At 48.7% G+C, this 19,387-nt stretch overlaps 2 protein-coding genes across 3 annotated transcripts; one reads left to right on the top strand and one right to left on the bottom strand.

Moving 5' to 3' along the window:
• Positions 1-10,123: 10,123 nt before the first annotated feature.
• On the bottom strand, positions 10,124-14,577 carry Ccdc116 (coiled-coil domain containing 116). Its single transcript, XM_038344442.1, has 4 exons — positions 14,509-14,577; positions 13,119-13,667; positions 12,429-13,028; positions 10,124-10,942 (listed from the first exon to the last, which is right to left on the bottom strand). Exons 1-4 carry the CDS (start codon positions 14,575-14,577, stop codon positions 10,124-10,126), a joined length of 2,037 nt encoding a protein of 678 aa, XP_038200370.1.
• Positions 14,578-17,632: 3,055 nt separating this feature from the next.
• Ydjc (YdjC chitooligosaccharide deacetylase homolog) lies at positions 17,633-19,387 on the top strand. Of its 2 annotated transcripts, XM_038346442.1 has the most exons (5): positions 17,633-17,796; positions 17,885-18,044; positions 18,240-18,339; positions 18,433-18,610; positions 18,780-19,387. In XM_038346442.1, the coding sequence occupies exons 1-5, from the start codon at positions 17,633-17,635 to the stop codon at positions 19,147-19,149; spliced, it is 972 nt and encodes a 323-aa protein (XP_038202370.1). In that variant the 3' UTR covers positions 19,150-19,387. The 2 variants fall into 2 exon arrangements, with proteins under 2 accessions (XP_038202370.1, XP_038202369.1); XM_038346441.1 differs by having other exon boundaries at positions 18,240-18,610.

Here is a 19,387-nt window from a genome sequence, read left to right as displayed (position 1 = left end):
CCCCGGCCAATCAGGCTCTGACAGCGCCCTCTAGCAGCAGCCAATCATCTGTGCGCGCGCGCGCTCCTCCTGCGCTGCTATTGGATCGTTTTGGAGCGGTCCCAATAGCCAAGGAGGTAGCTGGGAGGGGGCTGGAGACACCGGGAGGGTTTTAATTGGTCCACGCTTCCGAGGATCCGCCAATCAAAATCCAGAGAGCGGCGGTGGACGCGACCAGCTCCGAGAGGCCTCTAAGTGGCGCTCTCTGCAAGGTTAGTTGCCTGTAGTCACTTTGCCCGTCTAAAAACCTTTCAGATGTCGGTTTATGGACCCCTTTGACCCTGGACCCTGGACTTTGGTTATGTGTCGCTCTACTCAGATCCTGGGCATAAAGCTGCAGAGACTTGTGAATTACTAGATTTTTGTGGTCACAAAGTGGACAGATTCCGAAGTTACTGAAATCTCCTGGCCCCAGGATTCAATAAGACTGTCACTGAGTCATGTCAGCTCCTGGATCCCAGGGTTTCTAAATTCCTTTGACCAGGCAGTTACTTGAGTGATTCGGTGGCAGAATACCAAGGTTGCTGGATGAGTCAGCAGAAGACAGCTGGGGACAGATATGGATAGAGATAGGGACAGAGATAGAGATGAGGCAGAGGCAGGCGAATCTCTGTGAATTCAAGGCCAACCTGGTCTACCAGAGCTAGTTCCAAGACAGGCTCCAAAGCTACAGAGAAACCCGGTCTCAAAAAAAAAAAAAAAAAGGGAGGGAGGGAGGGAGACAGGGAGGGAGGGAGAGGGGAGGGAGGGGGGGAGGGAGGGAGGGAGGGAGAGGGGAGGGAGGGGGGGAGGGGGGAGGGGGGGGGGGGGGAGGGGGGGGGGGGGAGGGGGGGGGGGGGGGCGGGGGGGAAGGAGGGAGGGAGGACCCCTTTGACCCTGGACCCTTGGACTTTGGTTATGTGTCGCTCTACTCAGATCCTGGGCATAAAGCTGCAGAGACTTGTGAATTACTAGATTTTTGTGGTCACAAAGTGGACAGATTCCGAAGTTACTGAAATCTCCTGGCCCCAGGAGTCAATAAGACTGTCATACCTATGAGACCATTTTTCAAAGACTGGAAAAATTCATATTGAATTAAATTATCCAGAATTTTGCATTCAGAAAATAGAGAAGTCATTAATGACAGCAACATGGTAATTCAGGTTTTGTGTGTAATTTTGTGGATTGAACGCAAAGCTTAACCTAAGGCAACCAAAAGACCTACTGATGAGCTACATCCACAACTCAATGTGGAGTTTTCACATTTAATGTATATTTTATTTTGAATTACATATGGGAGGGGCTGGAGAGATGGCTCAGAGGTTAAGAGCACTGACTGCTCTTCCAGAGGTCCTGAGTTCAATTCCCAGCAACCACATGGTGGCTCACAGCCATCTGTAATGAGATCTGGTGTTCTCTTCTGGCATGCAAACATATATGGAAGGAATGCTGTATACATAATAAATAAATAAATATTTTTTAAAAAGAGATAGAGAGATAGTAGATAGATGTATACACATATATATGTATATATACATAATATATATATATATATATATATATCTTTTCTATGTTGCAGATACACAGAGTAACTGCCTCCAGGCTACATTACCAAGAGGCTGATGAAGTATATACCTGGAGCACTAGCTAGATACTCATTAAAGTTTCTGTTTAGAGGCTGGAGATATGGGTCAGTTGGTAGTGCTGTCTAGCTAGCACGAAACCCTGGGTGTGATCCCTACCATAGTAACACTCAAGTGGTGGAGGACGGACATTCAAGAGCAAGTTTGAGGTCATCCTCCTAGAGAGTTGGTGACCAACATGGACTACATTAGACCCTTTCTAAAAAAAAAAAAAGTTTAGGCCAGAGGTACTAGCACACTTGGGAGGCAGACAAGAAAATCCATTCAAGGGACTGGAGAGATAGCTCAGCAGTTAAGAGCACTAGCTGCTCTTCCAGGGGACTTGGGTTCAAGTCCTAACACCCACATGACAACTCACAACTGTCTATAACTCCAGTTCCAGAAGATCCAATACCTTGACACAGAGTATATATAGGCAAAACACTAGTGCACATTAAATAAATAAATAAATAAATCTTTTTTAAAAAGGAAAAAAATCAATTCATGTTTCAGAGTTTCAGGCCCATATGGCCTATACAGAAAGTTTCAAGCCACCCAGGGCTACCTATGAGACCATTTTTCAAAGACTGGAAAAATTCATATTGAATTAAATTATCCAGAATTTTGCATTCAGAAAATAGAGAAGTCATTAATGACAGCAACATGGTAATTCAGGTTTTGTGTGTAATTTTGTGGATTGAACGCAAAGCTTAACCTAAGGCAACCAAAAGACCTACTGATGAGCTACATCCACAACTCAATGTGGAGTTTTCACATTTAATGTATATTTTATTTTGAATTACATATGGGATAAGGCACCTTATTCTGCACTTGGAAGATCATGCCCTTAAGTGATCTAGGTCTAGCCAGGAGGGTAAGAGTACAGTCCAAGATGCACTAAAATATGTCCTATTGGAAATGTCAGTAGAGATCTGAAAGCTAGCATGTCTAAGGAAGAATTATTGTCTTTTCCCTCAAACTGTTCCTCCTTCAAGTTTCCAAGGCTCAGTAAAAAGTAGCACCAAATGCCAGGCAGTGGTGGCACACACCTTTATTCCCAGCACTTGGGAGGCAGAGGCAGGCGGATCTCTGTATGTTTGAGGCCAGCCTGGTCTACAGAGTGAGTTCCAGGACAGCCAGGGCTACACAGAGAAACCCTGTCTTGGAGGGAAAAAAGATAAGACTAATGATAAATTGCTCAAGACAAACTTGGATGGTTGGCAAGATGGCTCGATAAAGAAAGGTGCACACATATACAGACAGACAGACAGACAGACAGATAAATATAGATATAGGTAGAGATAGATAGATAGATAGATAGATAGATAGATAGATAGATAGATAGAGATAGAGAGATAGAGAGAGATATGATAGATGGATGGATGGATAGATAGATAGATAGATAGATAGATAGATAGATAGGGATAGAGAGATAGAGAGAGATATGATAGATGGATGGATAGATAGATAGATAGGGATAGATAGATAGATAGATAGATAGGGATAAATAGGTAGATAGAGAGAGAGATAGGGATAGATAAATAGAGATAGAGATAGAGATAGATAGATAGATGATAGATAGATAGATAGATAGATAGAGATAGTGATAGAGATAGAGAGAGATAGGGATAGATAAATAGAGATAGTAGAGATAGATAGATAGATAGATAGATAGATAGATAGATAGATATAGGTATAGATAGATAAAGGTAATAAAAATACAAAAACCTGAAACTTAGAACTCTGATTCTTGCTTGCTACTTCTTGGTTCCATAGGTCAAATGTAACCCAGGCTGGCCTCAATTTCTATTTGTACCCAAAGGTAACCTTGAACTAGTGGTCCCCTTGCTTCCACCTCCTACATGCAGGACATCATACTAACCACGGAGCTGACTCTCTTCTGTGTCCACAAGAAAGGATGACTGCAGGTCCTAAGTGGATTCTGTAGCCTCTCTTCCAAGTGTCCCATCACTCCTATTCTAATCGGTACCTACCACCTCCTAATATACCTCCCTGCTTCTACTATGCTGGCCCTCTACAGCATTCTCTACATAGCATAATGGGGAAAGCAGCTGTCAGTCATTAGCTGAAAGCAGTGGGGCTGAAGTATAGTTCAATTGGTAGAGTGGCTGGGTAGCATTATGCAGTCTTGAGTTCAATCCCCAGTAATGCAGTAAACCGGCCATAGTGGTATACGCTTGCAACCAGAGGCACAAGCAGGCAAATCAAGAGTTCAAAGCTATCTTTGACTCCCTGACTCAAGAGAGAGAGAGAGAGAGAGAGAGAGAGAGAGAGAGAGAGAGAGAGAGAGAGAGGGAGAATTGTCTGTAACCTGTCAATCATGTTTTAAATAAAACACTGATTGGCCAGGCAGAAAATATAGGTGTGAAAAACAGACAGGAAGTAGAAATGATGTAATGAGAACAGGAGAATTCTGGGAAGGAGGAAGTTGATTCCTCCCACTCCTGCCCAGATCACTGAAGCAGCAGGATGTGATCTGCTCCACTGAAAAAGGTACTGAGCCACATGGCTAACATAGATCAGAAAAATGGGTTAATCAAGATGTGAGAGTCAGCCAATGAGAGGCTAGAGCTAATGGGCCAATCAGCTTTATAACTTACAGAGATCTTTGTGTGATTTTCTTTGGGGCTAAACAGTTGTGGGGTACCGGGCGGGACAGAAACCCAAACAAGAAGGCCTGGCCTCTTTATGTTACAAGAGGGTTTTCTCCATTGCACTTAGGATCAAAGATGGCAAGGATACAAGCTCCATGACAGACAGAAGAAATGGGTTCCTAAAGAGGCTGTGTCAAAATTACTAGAATCAAAACGGAGTCGTTTTGTCAACCCTCTATCCAAAATTAACATGTAAATATGGGAGGCTGAGAAGTAAGGGATCTCATGCATGTATGTCTGACGAGAATAATCTACAAACCACTCAGCCAGACAGCAGCCTTGCACAAAGGCTACACAGCCTCACACACAATGTCTCTGTACGGACATCTGTAGTGGCTGCCTGCTTTCACATGCCTTCTGCTGCTATTATAAGCACTCAAGCAAAGACCATGGAGGAACCCTATTTACAGCTTGCTTTCTTCTGCTTATACTCAGCTTTTGTTTTGTTTTTTTAGACAATGTTTCTCTGTGTAGCCTTGGCTGTCCTAGAACTTACTCTGTATTGCTCTATAGACCAAACTGGCCTTGAACTCAGAGATCTGTCTGCTTCTGTTTCCTGAGTGCTGGGATTAAAGGTGTGTGTCACTATGACTGGCTTCAGTTAGCTTTCTTGGTTGTTGTTGGTTTGTTTGTTTTCATTTTTGGTTGTTTGTTCTATACAGGATCTCATTATTTTCCGTGTTTGTACTGGAACTCTGTATGTAGAGCAGGCTAGCCTCAAACTCCCAGAAATCTACCTGCTTCTACCTCCTAAATACTGGGATTAAAAGTGTGCACCATCATCAGCCGGCTCAGTTAGTTTTCTTATACAGCCCAGGGCTACTTGCCCAGGGACTGGCATTGTCCACGGTGGACTGGTCTCTTCTACATCAATTGGAAATCAAGAAACCCACACACATAGGCCAATGAGATGGGGTCAGTTCCTCAACCGAGGCTCTCTCTTCCCAAGTGTGTCAAGTTGATGAACTAGATCACCCATCACACTGCCTACTTAATCTCGGACTGGCACCTTAGTTACTATGTAGCCAAGGACTAGCGCTCTAAAATCATTTTGTAGCATTCATTTCTCCTTTTTAAACTTCCTTTGTCTCAGCTTCCTGCAGTATGCTCCGACGTGACTATAGCATATCCAGGGAGAATACTTTTGGAGACTCTTTTTCTTTTAGGTTGAGAGCTTAGACTCCAGAGCCAGTTACTATTGGGGGAATTACTATTTCTTTGGACTCATGCCATTTTGTAACTGTTTCTTTCTCATGCTTGCCCTGCAAACCACAGTGCCCAGTTCACCCTGTGAGGAGTTGCCCTCCACCTTCCAATCAGAGTCTAGGTTCAGACTCTCAAGGCAGAGGGTGCAGTTCAGCTCAAGGACTAGCCAACTGTTGAAGGGTTCACAGCGGCTCTCCAAATGGGATCATGAACAACATCTCTCGTTTTGGGGCTTGTCAGCATATTTGCCAGTATATGTAAAGGTATGGTTCCTCTCATCCCAGTTAGCAGAGGGTCAAGGTGTCCATTTCCTCCCCCTTGAATCTGTGCGGACATTGTGACATTAACAGAACAGAGGAGTGAGGCATTGGGGGGCTTCTCAGCGGCAGCTTTGAAAACAGAAGTTCTTGCTCCTCCTTCTAGGAAGTCAGTGGCATCTCTGAGATCTAAGAAAAGTACTATTTAGGGCTGGAAAGATGGCTCAGCAGTTAAGAGCACTGGTTGCTCCTCCAGAGGTCCTGGATTTAATTTCCAGCTCCCACATGGCAGCTCACAACTGTCTATAACTGTAGTTCCATGAGATCTGTTATTCTCTTCTGGTGGGCAGACATACAATGCAGATTAAAAAAAAACATATATGGGGCTGGAGAGATGGCTCAGAGGTTAAGAGCACTGGCTCTTCTTTCAGAGGATCCGGGTTCAATTCCCAGCACCCAAATGGCAGCTCACAACTGTCTGTAACTTCAGTCCCAGGGAATCTGACACCTTTACACCAACGCACATGAAATAAAGTTGAATAAATTATAAAAAACCCATATATATATATATATATATATATAAAATAAGGAATAAAATAAGGAAAAAGAGAGAGCGGAGAAAGAAAGAAAAAGAGAGAGAGAAAGAAAGAAAGAGAGAAAGAAAGAAAGAAAGAAAGAAAGAAAGAAAGAAAGAAAGAGGAAAGGGAGGGAGGGAGAGAGGGAGGGAGGGAGGGAGGGAGGGAGGAAGAAAGGACAGAAGGAAGGAAAGAGAAATAAAATTCGGGCTAGATGACTGAATCTAGAGATGTAGAGAGGCTCCATGCAGGAGAGACCCTGTAGGGAGAGAGCTCATTTAGAATGTTCCACCTTCAGACATGAATGGCTGAAAACAGTGGCATGAATTTTAGCCTGTCAACCTCAATGGCATGATAAATGATCACTACCACCGAAGTCACTTAAGTCTTCCAAAAGATGACGGGAACATGGGCTAAAGACACCATGTTTCTAATGTAATTATTAGTGATTCCCAAAGAGTTTCTCTCAGTCTCCCCAGAGATGTGCATCTCTGAAGCTGGGCTAGAGCGATGCTCTGTTTCTGGACTTGGCAGTGGGAATGGGAAGTGATAATAACTAGTAGCCACTGTCTTTGAAAACCAAAGGCCTTCTTCTTGGCTGCTGTCTTGACAGAATTTTCCCCCCGCTCTGGAAGGGTACTCAGAGACCACTCTCCACCATCTACATATGTTTTCAGTAATCAATGCAAATAACCGAAACCTCCTGGTTTGCCCTAACTACGGTCCTAGCTTGGAATAGGGTTAGGCCAATGGGACATAGCAGTATGGTACCACTAGGCTATAATGGCCTCTGTTACAAATGGGTCTACCAACCTTAGGACCTTAGTCCTGCAGAATGACAACCACACTCTCCTTGAATATAAGGCTGTGTGACCATATTTCTCTTGTCTATCTCCATAGTGAGCTCTACAGTTGCTGTGTGCCTCCATATCTCTGGGCTCTGTGGAAGGACCCCTTACTGGGTCCCTAAGTGGTCAAGTGTGGCCAAAAGGGCCTGATCTCTATGATTCAGGGGAGCCTCTGAGGAGAGAGGGGAGCTCTATGCCTCAGGTAGAGGCAACGCAGGTCCACTGGATTGCCTGTGTGTGTGGGGGGGGGGGGGGTTATTTGCTAATTTTGAGGCAAAGTTCTCATGTGTCTCAGGCCAGCCTTGACCTTGTTATATAGCCAAGGATGACCTTAAACTTCTAATCCTCCTGTTCCACCTCCCAAGGGCTGGGGTTTCAAGACTGCCACTACATCTAGTTTGTATGGCACCTGAAATGGATCCAGGGTTTTGTGCATGCTGAGCAAGCTGTTCCAACTAAGCCACGTCTAAGAGAGCTCTGTCAGGAAAGTCAGTAGGAGCCTGAAGACCCTTCTGGGAAGGCCTTCTGCGATGGTTCTTCTTGGTTTGGACTTGACTACATCCAGAATTAACTAAAACCAACATAGAGGACACACCTGTGAGGAGTGAGAATTGATTTGAAGTGGGAAGATCTGCCTCTAATCTGGATCTCTGAGGCAGAAAGACACATCTTTATTCTAGATCTTTAATCCAGAGCTAATCTAGGCCATGACTTCTGCTGGAAGCCTATGTAAGGACATGGAAGAGAGAAGTTTGTGCTCTTAGCCTGCTTGCTCTCACCTCGCTAACAAGACCATTCCTTCACTGGCATTAGTGCCTACTTCTTCAGGATTCCAGTGTCTGCTGAGGAGCAGCTGAGACCTCCAGCCTCATAGGCTGTGCAAATACTGGATTCTTGGACCTTCTGCTCACAGGCACCCATTGTTGGATTAGCCGAACTGCAGTTTGTCAGTCATCCTAATGAACTCCATTTCTATACACGTGTAAGGAGATTCATTCTATCTGTTCTGCTACTCCAGAGATCCCTGATTAGTATGCCTTTCCTACCAAGAACTGTTGCTGGAAAGTTATATTCCTGAAGCCACTAACCCACAGCCACCATATGGCCTGGCATGAAAACTCAGTCTTGGGAATTAGAGACGGCCAAGCAAATTAAAAAGAGAGAGAGAGGCCGGGTGGTGGTGGCACACGCCTTTAATCCCAGCACTCGGGAGGCAGAGGCAGGCGGATCTCTGTGAGTTCGAGACCAGCCTGGTCTACAAGAGCTAGTTCCAGGACAGGCTCCAAAGCTACAGAGAAACCCTGTCTCGAAAAAATCGAGAGAGAGAGAGAGAGAGAGAGAGAGAGAGAGAGAGAGAGAGAGAGAGAGAGAGAGAGAGATTCTCAAGGGTCAGGAGAGTAGCTGCATTCTTCCATAGCTTCAAGATGAGTCTGGAGCACAACAAAGCAAGAAGGACGCTACCCCAGCTTAAGAAAGATCCCTCCCAAAGTACACATTGCCACTTCCAGAGAGGCAGGGCTCCTGAAACCTTGGCTCAAGGTGCCAAAGGAATGAAGAAAGGACAGACATATAGATACCCATACTATGAAGCTGGGATCATGTGGGGTTCTCCGCCTACCACAGCTGGGAACCTTCGCATGTTTATCATGTACAGCACAAGAGGGAGGGATTGGACAGGCTGGGTAGGAGGTCTTTGTTGGTAAGCAGCCTCAGGTTGTAAACATCTGGGAGGAAGCCACAGCTGCTTATCTTTACAGATTCCGATTAATCATTCATAAACAGTCTGTATTAGTTAGGGGTCTCTATAGTCACAGATCTTATGAAATGACTCTCTCTTGCTTGCTCTTGATCAGCTATGATGAGACACTTAGGAGTCCAGAAAGGCTTGATAAGCCAGAACGTTGCAGAATAGGGCACAGAAGAGATGCAGGAAGTAGCCACACAGCTCTGGGGGCAAAGCTTCACCAGCTGTCGTGCAGGCCGACTGTCCCCAGGTGTTGTGGAACGCTGTTCTCTCAGCACGGCAGCCATTATCATCTTCACCAGAGCAGCTGTGGCTGTAGACAAGGCCCCTCAAGACTGAGCCCAGTGATGTCCCCTCATAGAAGTGGAGGGAACCTTCATCTGGGAACACAGCCGGTCCTTCTGTACTTCTTTCCTGGCTGTGTTCTGACCAAGGTGCACTTAGTCTCCTGATCCCTGACAATACAAGAACAGTTGTTCTCAACCCGTGGCTCATGACCCCTTGGGGGTTGAATGACTCTTTCATAGGGGCCACCTAAGACCATATGAATATCAGATATTTACATTACAGTTTATAACAGTAGCAGTAGGACTCACCACAGCACAAGGAACTATATTAAAGGGCCATGCATCAGGAAGGTGGAGAACCTCTGAACTAGAGTCTATACAGTGTGGAAGATCTGGAGCCTGGGTTGGGGGAGGATGCAGCTATGGTGAAGTCATTATCCAAACTGGGGTGAGACTTTGATAATAGAGCTGTTTAGAGGTCTCATAATCCTGTAAATAACCATTCATCCATTCCACAAACCCAATAAAATCATTGGTTCACCAAGTTGGACCTTGATAGAATCATTCCTCTGGTGCATCATTAGTGCCTTGCCTTATATCCCAAAGAAAAGCTTATGTAACATCAGGGCTGGATCACCCTGAAGGTACTATTTAAGGGTAGGCATCCAGGTGCAAGAAAAGATAGGACACACCAGGGCCAGACAGCTGTGTCCACAACATGCAATTTATTTCCTTTTGTCTCTTTGGCTCCTTTGATAACATTAACAGAACTCTTGCTGAGCACCCAGTTGTAAGACCCTTACTCAGGACAGTGGCTGACTGGGTGGCCAGCTACTTGGATAGGGCCAGAGGAGGCAAAGACTGGAGTACTCTGTGTACCTTACAGGGGTCTCATGGGGTGTAACTGGGGTTCATTTCAATGGGCTCATTGGTAAAGTCCTCCAACTCATGTTCAGGCAGGCTAGTGGGGGTTTGCTCACTCTCGGAGAAATCTTTGATTTCATCTTCCTCACTTCCTCTGTCCTCCTCCTCCTCCTCTTCCTCCTCCTCCTCCTCCTCCTCCTCCTCTTCACTGTCCTCTTCCTCTTCGGCATTTACTATTTCCTTGGAGGATCTGGGGCCCATACCAGCACTGGCGCCCACAGACAGCTTGGGCTCTGAAGGACTCCTTGGCATCTGCTCCTGGCCTATACCAGGGTCCTGAGGGCTAAGCACCTGGTGGATTGGCAGCTCAGGACGGAGGGAGAAGCGGGACTCTGTACTCTGGTCCTGATTGGTGTCACCAGTAAGTTCGGGTCGCACAGAGGGTGATTCTGTGCTACGGTGGGAAGTGCCAACACGGGAGGCACTAGGTTGGGAGGCTGCTGGCCTAGCGGTGTGCCTTAAGGCCTGCCTCGCCAACTCGGCTTCTTCCATCTTACGCAGAAGGCAGGTCCAGTTGATGTCTGAGGACAGACGGATGTGGTTGCCCTTCACCTTCTTGAAGCCCAGAAAGATGTCCATGAGAACCTCAGTGACAGGAAAAGAGATGAAGCCAAGTTGCTTATGGAGGCTTTCCTCAAACTTGTACTTGCAGACAAGCAAGGAGACTGCCTGATCAACCAAGAAGTTAGTGAGTTCCTCAAACCAGGGGTTAGAGATGTAGGACATGCTGGACACAGATGAGATGGACGGCAGAGGCTTCTTCCTTAAAAGCTTCGTGCTGGGGCTCTGTGCAACAGGGAAGGAGGAAAAGGAGACATTTAGCCCTCGCTGCCCTGTGAAAGCACATTGCGATGCCCTCCTCGGCAGCTGCACCAATCGTCCCCATTATTGACAGGGAAGCCACACACATCACACTAGGATACAGACTGCCACACCGACTCTACCATGACATTCATTCCGCACACCTCACCTGTCAGGTCTAGAGCAATGCCCGCCAGCCTGGGCAGCCTGCTCTCCTGCAAGCTTGCGTGTAGAAGGAATTACATATGAGCCCTGATGATGATGGGTTGAGAGATGTCCAGGACCTCCAAAGGTCAGGCCACATTTCCTGACCAATGTCCCCTTTACTGAGCAGAAAGACTAGACTCCTACAGATTAGGATAGCTTGAGCTAGCTCAACCCTAGAATAGAGAGTGGTGCTCTTGCAAAGACTCCTAGCCTTAGGAGAGGTGTAGGAGGGTCCCTGAGATTCACAGAGCCAGGTGTGGTGGCACACGCCTTTAATTCCAGCACTTGAAAAGCAGAGGCAAACTGGGCAGTGGTGGCACACACCAGCACTCAGGAGGCAGAGGCAGGCGGATCTCTGTGAGTTCGAGGCCAGCCTGGTCTATAAGAGCTAGTTTCAGGACAGGATCTAAAGCTACAGAGAAAGCCTGTCTCAAAACAAACAAACAAACAAGGCAGAGGCAGGGGAATCTCTGAGTTCGAGGCCAGGCTGGTCTACAGAGTGAGTTTCAGGACAGTCAGGTCTACACAGAGAAACCCTGTTCTTTGCAGGGCAGGGCTCACAAACAATAATAAAAAAAATACCCAAATTGCAGGCATGGTGATGCTTCCCTGAAATCCCAGCCTTTGGAAAGTAAAGGCAAGAAGACCAGGAGTCCAAGGTCACCCTCTACTATATAAGGAATCCGAGAGACCAGTCTGAGCTACATGACACCCTGTCTCAGGAGAAACATTGCAGGATAAAAAAAGGCTTTATTAATCTTTGACAACCCCTTGGGAAATAGGTAAACTAGGTTTCTTGGTCCCCAGCAGCTTGTATCTACCCCAGGAGATTTCTGTGATGCAGGACATCGGCCAGTGACAGTGGCTACTAGATGCGGTGGGGAAAGAAGCCCTTTCCCTGCACATGTTCCTCTAAGACCTCCAGCTCTACTCTTGAGGCCAGCTCTGGGAACCGTGAAGAAGGGGAGAAGCTTTTTCCTAAAGAAAGAAATGGATAGGACACAGGGAAGGGGAGAGGGGAGGGAAGAGGGTTGGGGGAAGCAAGATGACGTTGGATCGGGCCCCTGATACGGCCCTGGCAGGAGGCCACCTCCACTGTGATCCCAGGGGCAGGCAGGGTGATGTGCAGGCCATGACGGGGCTGAGATACGTGGTTGGCACTCGAGGCCACAGATGGTTTCTGTACTTTGGGACTGGAGTCAGGGGACTCCTGCATGGAGTGGAATAAGGGGCTAGGGACATTAGGCACTTGTGGAGGTGTCACCTTGAGCCTGAATCTGGTAGCCATCTGGGCATTTGAGGGGGATTCACGTCTGCCCTTGCTTTTCCTGCGAGATGTCTTAGGGCTGGAGGCTGTGGTGGGAGAATCACAGGGCTCCTCCCCATCCTCCCTGCTGGTGGGAACGGACGCTTTGGAGTTCTGCTGCAGAAGATCAGAGTTCCCAGGCAGCATTGGGGTGGGCTCTGAGGCAACAGGGAAGAGAGGGAAGCCATCGTGGCGACAGGCACGGCTGAGCTTGTCTACAGCCTGGCTGACCACACGCTGCAGGGCAGGAAAGAGGCGATGCTCAGCCAGGAAGTCCAGAGTACAATGGGGTTCCCTGAGGGAACAATAGGCAGGCAGGTTGAAGGATGCTGGCTGGTTTAGCAGTGACTTCATCTCCTTGTTTAACTCTTCTTTGAGGAAAATCATCTCCTGTTCTCCAAGTCCCAACTCTGATGTCTCAGGGGTACCTGAGCTGGAGCCCCAAAGCCCAGAGAACCAAGACAGGGGTTGCTCACGGGTCCACTGACTGCTGGTCTGGCTGCCCAATGAGTCCCACAGCAGAGAATCCCTCTGGGAGCAGGGTTGATTCAGACCTTTCTGCAAAGAGAGAGGAAGGCTGAGAGGTGTCCAATCAGGCCTACCCCTAGCCCACCCTATGCCAGCCTTAGCCGTGGCAACAGATCTCACCCCTTTGTTCTCCAGTCGCAGTAGCCTCTTGAGGTTTTTCTCAAGCAGGAGTTTGTCCCTCACAGGTGGCAATGAGCCTATGCGTCGGGCACCAGGGTCACTTTCCTGGCTGTGGGAGCCCAGCCAGCCGGCAGTGATGCTGCTATGGGAATCCGACATGGAGCTGGAGCAAGATGGGTAATTGTTTGGGTGCCCAGCACACAGCGTGGGCCGAGCGCGGTGCCGATGCACAGTGTTGATGCTGGGTCTGGCTCGAGCCCGCTGCCTACCACTTGGCACCTCCACTGGTTCTTGTACATCTACCAGTGGCACTCCAGCCTCTGTCTTCATGGCAGCCAAACGCTCTGTTGCCTGCTCCACCACTGTCTGCAAGCTGTCCAGCACCTGACCCTCTGTCAGAAAATCCAGGAAACTGCCAAACGCCTGAGGGCGCCGAGGGTTCTGCTGGTTGCCCTGGTGCTCTGAATACCGGTTCATTGATGGTAGGTGTGGCATACGTCCAAGCTTGCAGTTCGGCCTCCTTTCTGGCAACAGATGCTTCTTGGGTAGCTGCATCTGAACAGACAGGATTGTCATAGCAGGCCGGATGCTCTGCAAGGGGTGGGGGCTATCTCCGGAGTCCTCCTAAGGTGCTATTAGGAGCTGGTGTTGAACAAAGGGAAAGAGACTTTTTCTCTCTTTTTTTTTTTTTATTATGCTGGGTGGGGGTTCAACCCAGGGTCTTGAACATCCTCTGCAAATGTTCAACCACGGACCTATATTTTAAAATTTTTAAACGTTTCTTTACGGGTATGTGTGGATGTGTGTGGGTGTATCTATGCCTCTGCACGTGTGGAGGTCTGGCTGTAGTTGGTTCTCTCCTTCCACTATGTGACTCTTGAAGAGGGAACTCGGGCCATCAGTATTGACGCCGAGTGCCTTCACTCACTGAGCCATCTCACCAGCTCTGAGTTACACTTGGCTCCCTTCAGGCTGTGTGACAGTGCTCAGGACAGCTAGCTCCTTTTCGGGCCTTCTGCAGAGTAGGGTCTGCTGGGTTGACAGTAAGGTCCCCAGTGCCTCTATTTTTGTAAATGCTGGCCTAGCTGGGAGCCTGAAGGGGGAATTCTGTGTTCATGGTATGAAAGGGCAATTATGAGAGCCTTTCTCTCTCTCTACCTCCTCCTGTCTCTAGCACAGCCCTTGACTGTTTTCACTGCTGGGCTATCCTTGAGGACTTGAGCCTGCTCCTGCTTCTCCAGCTGGAGTGCCCAGGCTGACTCCAGCCCACCCACCTGGGGGCCGAGGACAGTGGGGCATGAAAGAGTGACCAGGGCTGAGTAAGGGTGTCCCCTGGTAAGCAGTGGGAAGTGGTCCAGACACTAATGTTGGGTCAGCTGGACATACTGACCTGAGCCATGTAGGTGCTGTGACCTTCATCGTCAGCCAGATATCCTGAGTGGTGGCGGTACCTTGCCATGATGTGGATAATTAAATTTATTTTCTGCTTCCTTTCTCAGGTTCCACAGCACAGATGCAGACTCCTCTGTAAAGGGCAGGAGAGGAAGTAAAGGTAGAACCAGACCTCCATGGGTCCCTCACTCCCTGTACCGCTTCTGTGTCCTTCAGACATCCCACCCTTCCCCTGCTGGGAACCTGCAGGCTGGCCTCGAACTCACTAAGATACACCTGCCTCTGCCTCCCGAGTGCTGGGATTAAAGGTGTGCGCCACCACCCAAGTCGTTGCTTCTTTTTGCAACAGTCTGGGCGCGTGTGGCGTGTCTACAAACTTCCTCTGGAGCCCCCAGCAGCTCACCAGTCTCCTCCGTGCTTTTCCGAGCTCGCTAGGTCAGCACCTGTTTAAGGACTACCGCACAGAGTCCTGGAATCCCACCCCCGCAGCCGCCCAGGTTGCTCATTTACATACTTCATTCTGATTGGCCAGAATCTAGCCTCTTGTTCATTATCCTCCCCGACGCAATGGTTAGGGGTGGGTGGGGTCCACATTGTCTCCTCCCCCACCTGGCTGGATTTTTTTCGGTCAAGCCCGCTAAGCCGTGCTTGGGAATGTTTAAAGAGCTGACTTTATTTTGCCTAGAGGTATGAATTTGGGCTTGTTTCTCTAATGCTCAGGGTAAAAGTCACAGCTTCCACTAATGACACAAACACCTTCCTCAGCTCATCCCTGGTCGCTGCACAGACTTGAACCTCCAACTCTGTTGGCTTCTTCCAGGACTTCTTTCCCTTATCCAGTGTGGACTAGCCAGCATCTTCCTTCTCAAGTCTTTCTTTTTGGAAGCAGTGAAGAGTCCTGGTTTTCCACACAGACCTAGCTTCAACTCCTGTCTCTGATTTTTGTTTGTTTTTTTTTTCTTTTTCTTTTTTTTTGCTGATGTGACTCGGCCTCTCAACTGACTCCTTATCTGTAAATTAAGTGAAGCATCCTCTTCCAAAAGTATTTCTCTCTCTCTCTCTCTCTCTCTCTCTCTCTCTATATATATATATATATATATATATGCAAACATACATACATATATAAATACACACATAGCATTATATATATAGCTGTGTATAATTATGTAACTATATCTATATATTGGTTTTTTGAGACAGGGTTTCTCGAAATCACAGAGATTTGCCTGCTTCTGCCTCCTGAGTGCCGGGATTAAAGGCATGTCATCATCACCTGGCTACATAAATATTCTTTTAATACACATCGCACCTTATGTAAACTCTGTATAAACTCACCTCTACCTTATTCTTTTCCCCTCATCCTAAAAGCTTGTCATTCCCAACAGACTGATAGCAAGTCCATCCTCCACTGCCACGTTTCTGTCTTGTCTAACAGCTAGTACTTCTTCATCAGGAATCAGGGCAGTGAGCCCTAATCTACCCACTCCATTTCCAACACAGTAGGAGCTTAGTAGTTTCCTCTTCTCCATTTGTGTTTATCAGGGCCCAGGGCCATTCTGATGGCAGCCTCCTAGGGGCGCACAGTGGCTGGATGACTCCTGATGGCTCAACAATCACTATGACTGAACATAGCAGTGCTTACCCCAGACACTTTACTGAAGGGTTCTTTGAGGCTTCCAAACCTTACAAAGCATCATCAGTACTGTTGGGATTAAACTATATTTTCCCCTCTGCCTGTGATCCAGGGGGTCGGATAAGATGGAGGGAACCAGAGCTGGTTAGGCTCCACCTGGAGGGGACAGTTCCTGTACCACTTCTCTGGTGATTTTTCAGCTTCCCTGGCTGTAAAACAAACAAAATTACCAAGATCACAGGCTTGACCCATTAACACTCTTTCTACAAGAGAAACCAAGACAGGTTGGGCATGCTCAGTTGGCAGAGTGCTTGCCTAACATACTTGAAGTCTTCAGTTCAATTCCCTGCACCACATAAACCAGGTGTGATGGCAGATACTTGTAGCCAGCACTGAAGAGGTGGAAGCACAAGGGGCAGAGGTTCAAGGCTAGACTCAGCTGGATGAATAATGGGGTCAGCCTGGGATATATAAGTCTGTTTTTCAAAACAACATCAAGACTGGACAAAGAGCAAAAGTGAGGTGATGAACGTAAAAGTTATCTGAAGCTCAAGGTGAAAATGGGCTAACGCTTTCTCCAGTGTGGCCATTGGTTTGCACGCTTGTGTTCTTGTTATGTAGAGCTTTTACAGTCAGGCAGTGGTGGTACAGGTGGATCTCTGAGTTCAAGACCAGCCTGGTCAGAATGAGTTCCAGGACAGCCAGGGCACACAGACACACAGAGAAACCTGTCTCAGGAAGAAAAAAAAAATAGAGTTTTTACTAAGAAAAAGCCTCCCCTTAGAACGAGTGAGGAACAGATTATTTGAAAAAAAAAAAGTAAGAACTCCTAATAAGAAAAGGCTCATAGGCACTGCGTAAAAACAAAGCGAAGCAGCATCACAAGAGTGAAATAACCTTCCATCATCCCTGAGTGATGGAGAGGAAGGCGTTTCTTTTCTTAGGGAAATAATGGAAGGACAGCGCACTGCCCAGAAACTGAGCAATGGTAATGGTAAACACTGGGAAGAGCAAGGGGAATTTTTGAGTATTTCTCTTGTTTTCTTCATTAAAAAAAATACTTTTCAAAAAAATCCTTTTTTTGAGAGCTAGAAATAGCTCATTGGTAAAGAGAGTTTACTGCTCTTGCAAAAGACTGGAGTCCTAGTATGTGTTCACATGTGGACCACAACTATCTTCCCTTTCCTAGTCTCTGAATGCCCAGGCATAAACGTAGGGAGCGCGCGCGCGCACACACACACACACACACACACACACACGCACACACACACACGATATGGTTATAGACATAGGAAAAAAAAAAAAGAAATTTGTAGAGCAGTTAACCGGCTGTTTGCAAGACAATCAGAGACCTCTTGGTAGCAAAAACAATGGCGGCGTGCAGTCGCATTTAGTCGCGTGCGTCGGGGTGGGGCCTCGGCAGCGTTCAAGGGCGGGGTCTGGATGCTGCAGTCCATTCTCTCTGGTCTCCAGCCAACGTTTGGCAGCTATGGCTTGGCCTCGTGTGCAGCTGGTTGTCACAGCTGATGACTTTGGTTACTGCCCTCGGCGTGATAAGGGCATCGTGGAGGCCTTCCTGGCAGGAACTGTGACCAGCGTGTCACTGCTGGCCAATGGCACAGCCGCAGAGAGCGCGGCCGAGCTGGCCCGCAGGTGAGGGAGGCCCCCTTCAGGAACGGGCAGGTTTGGGGGGCTACCCGGTCTGTGGCAGACAATGCTTGCTCTCGCGCTCCGCCCGCAGGCACAGCATTCCCACGGGCCTTCACGCCAACCTGACTGAGGGCCGTCCTGTGGGTCCCGCCCGCCACACCGCCTCGTCGCTCCTCAGCTCAGAAGGCTTCTTTCTCGGGAAGATGGGATTTCGGAAGGCCTTAGCGGCTGGAGACGTTTCTTTGCCTCAGGTGCGTAGGCGTGGCTGCAGACAGGCGGATACTGATCAAAGTGCAGCCCAGAGGGTATCATGGAAGTCGTTGGGGCAAACGCGGGCGCTGGATAAGCTGCTAGTTCAAACCCTGGAGCAGTCACACCATGGCACCAGACGGAACTCTTCGCTTTGTGGCTGCTTCCAGAAACTCAAGGTATCTGTGCCCCTCCAGGTGCGGGAGGAACTAGAAGCTCAATTCAACCGCTTCCGGGAGTTGTTGGGCAGGTCCCCCACGCACGTGGACGGGCACCAGCACGTGCACGTGCTCCCAGGTACGCGGATTGAAACGTCCAGGTCCGGGTGGGAGTGGGGGCTGCTTTCCAAGGTTGGTGGGAGGTCGATGCTGAGCCCAGCCCTCCAAGCAGGCGTGTGTCAGGTGTTCGCCGAGGCCCTGCAGGCGTTCGGGGTACGCTTCACGCGGCTGCCAGTGGAACGCGGCGTGGGCAGCTGCGCGTGGCTGGAAGCACCAGAGCGTGCCTTCGCCTGCGCTGTGGAGAGCGATGCCCGGGCCGCCATGGGCCCCTTCTCCCGCCACGGCCTGCGGTGAGCACCGCCCTCCCCCACCCCATCCAACCCTGCCGGGTCCCCAAAGGTCCCAGTGCGTTCACTTGCCCTTTTCTCAACCAAAGTTAGGAATTGATCTGCTGTCCTGCTTCACCCTCTGCCTAGCCCTGCCGGTCCTCAGGCAACACCTCTATCCTGGCACTCACAGGTGGACCGATGCCTTTGTGGGCCTGAGCACTTGTGGCCGTCACATGTCTGCTCACCGAGTCTTGGCGTCACTGGCGCGGGCTCTGGAAGATATCCCTGCTGGCCGCCCCCTGACTGCCGAACTGATGGCACACCCAGGATACCCCAGTGTGCCTCCAGCAGGGGGCTGCGGTGAGGGCCCCGATGCTTTCTCTTGTTCTTGGGAGCGGCTGCATGAGCTGCACGTCCTCACAGCACCCACCCTGCGGGCTCGGCTGGCCCAGAATGGTGTGCAGCTCTGCGCCATAGACGACCTGGATTCCAAAAGGCCGGGGGAAGGGGTTCCCTGTGAGGCAACTCTGGAGCCCTTCCTGAAGCCTTCTCCACCCTGACACCAAAGGCCAGCTGCGAACTGCCTCTCACTGTGGAGGAAGGCCAGGGCTAGTGCCTGGAGCCAGGTCTTATAGCAGGGTCTGGCTTCCTAGAGTGACAAGTCACTAAACCAGGTCCTTGCGGCTGAGTAGTATTGGGCAGCCCTGCCTGCAGTCAAGCAGGGCTAGTCAGAGACATCTGGACTTAGGGTTTGATGAGCATTTGGTGCCAATTCATGTGCAAGTTACAACCACTTGT

The sequence above is a fragment of the Arvicola amphibius genome, chromosome 10 (genome assembly GCF_903992535.2).
Source record: "Arvicola amphibius chromosome 10, mArvAmp1.2, whole genome shotgun sequence".
NCBI classification, from domain to species: Eukaryota; Metazoa; Chordata; class Mammalia; order Rodentia; family Cricetidae; genus Arvicola; species Arvicola amphibius.
Note: the sequence above shows the minus strand (reverse complement) of the source record. Positions and strands in the feature narration are given on the sequence as shown.

Excerpts from the sequence above, each read along its gene's own strand:
- Ydjc (XM_038346441.1), top strand. The coding sequence starts at position 17,633 with ATGGCTTGGCCTCGTGTGCAGCTGGTTGTCACAGCTGATGACTTTGGT. Across the intron at positions 17,797-17,884 it reads GCGGCCGAGCTGGCCCGCAG|GCACAGCATTCCCACGGGCC; the intron begins GTGAGGGAGGCC and ends CTCCGCCCGCAG. Across the intron at positions 18,611-18,779 it reads TTCTCCCGCCACGGCCTGCG|GTGGACCGATGCCTTTGTGG; the intron begins GTGAGCACCGCC and ends TGGCACTCACAG.
- Ccdc116 (XM_038344442.1), bottom strand. The coding sequence starts at position 14,577 with ATGGCAAGGTACCGCCACCACTCAGGATATCTGGCTGACGATGAAGGT. Across the intron at positions 13,029-13,118 it reads TGCGACTGGAGAACAAAGGG|AAAGGTCTGAATCAACCCTG; the intron begins GTGAGATCTGTT and ends CTCTCTTTGCAG. Across the intron at positions 10,943-12,428 it reads CTACCAGATTCAGGCTCAAG|AGCCCCAGCACGAAGCTTTT; the intron begins GTGACACCTCCA and ends CCTGTTGCACAG.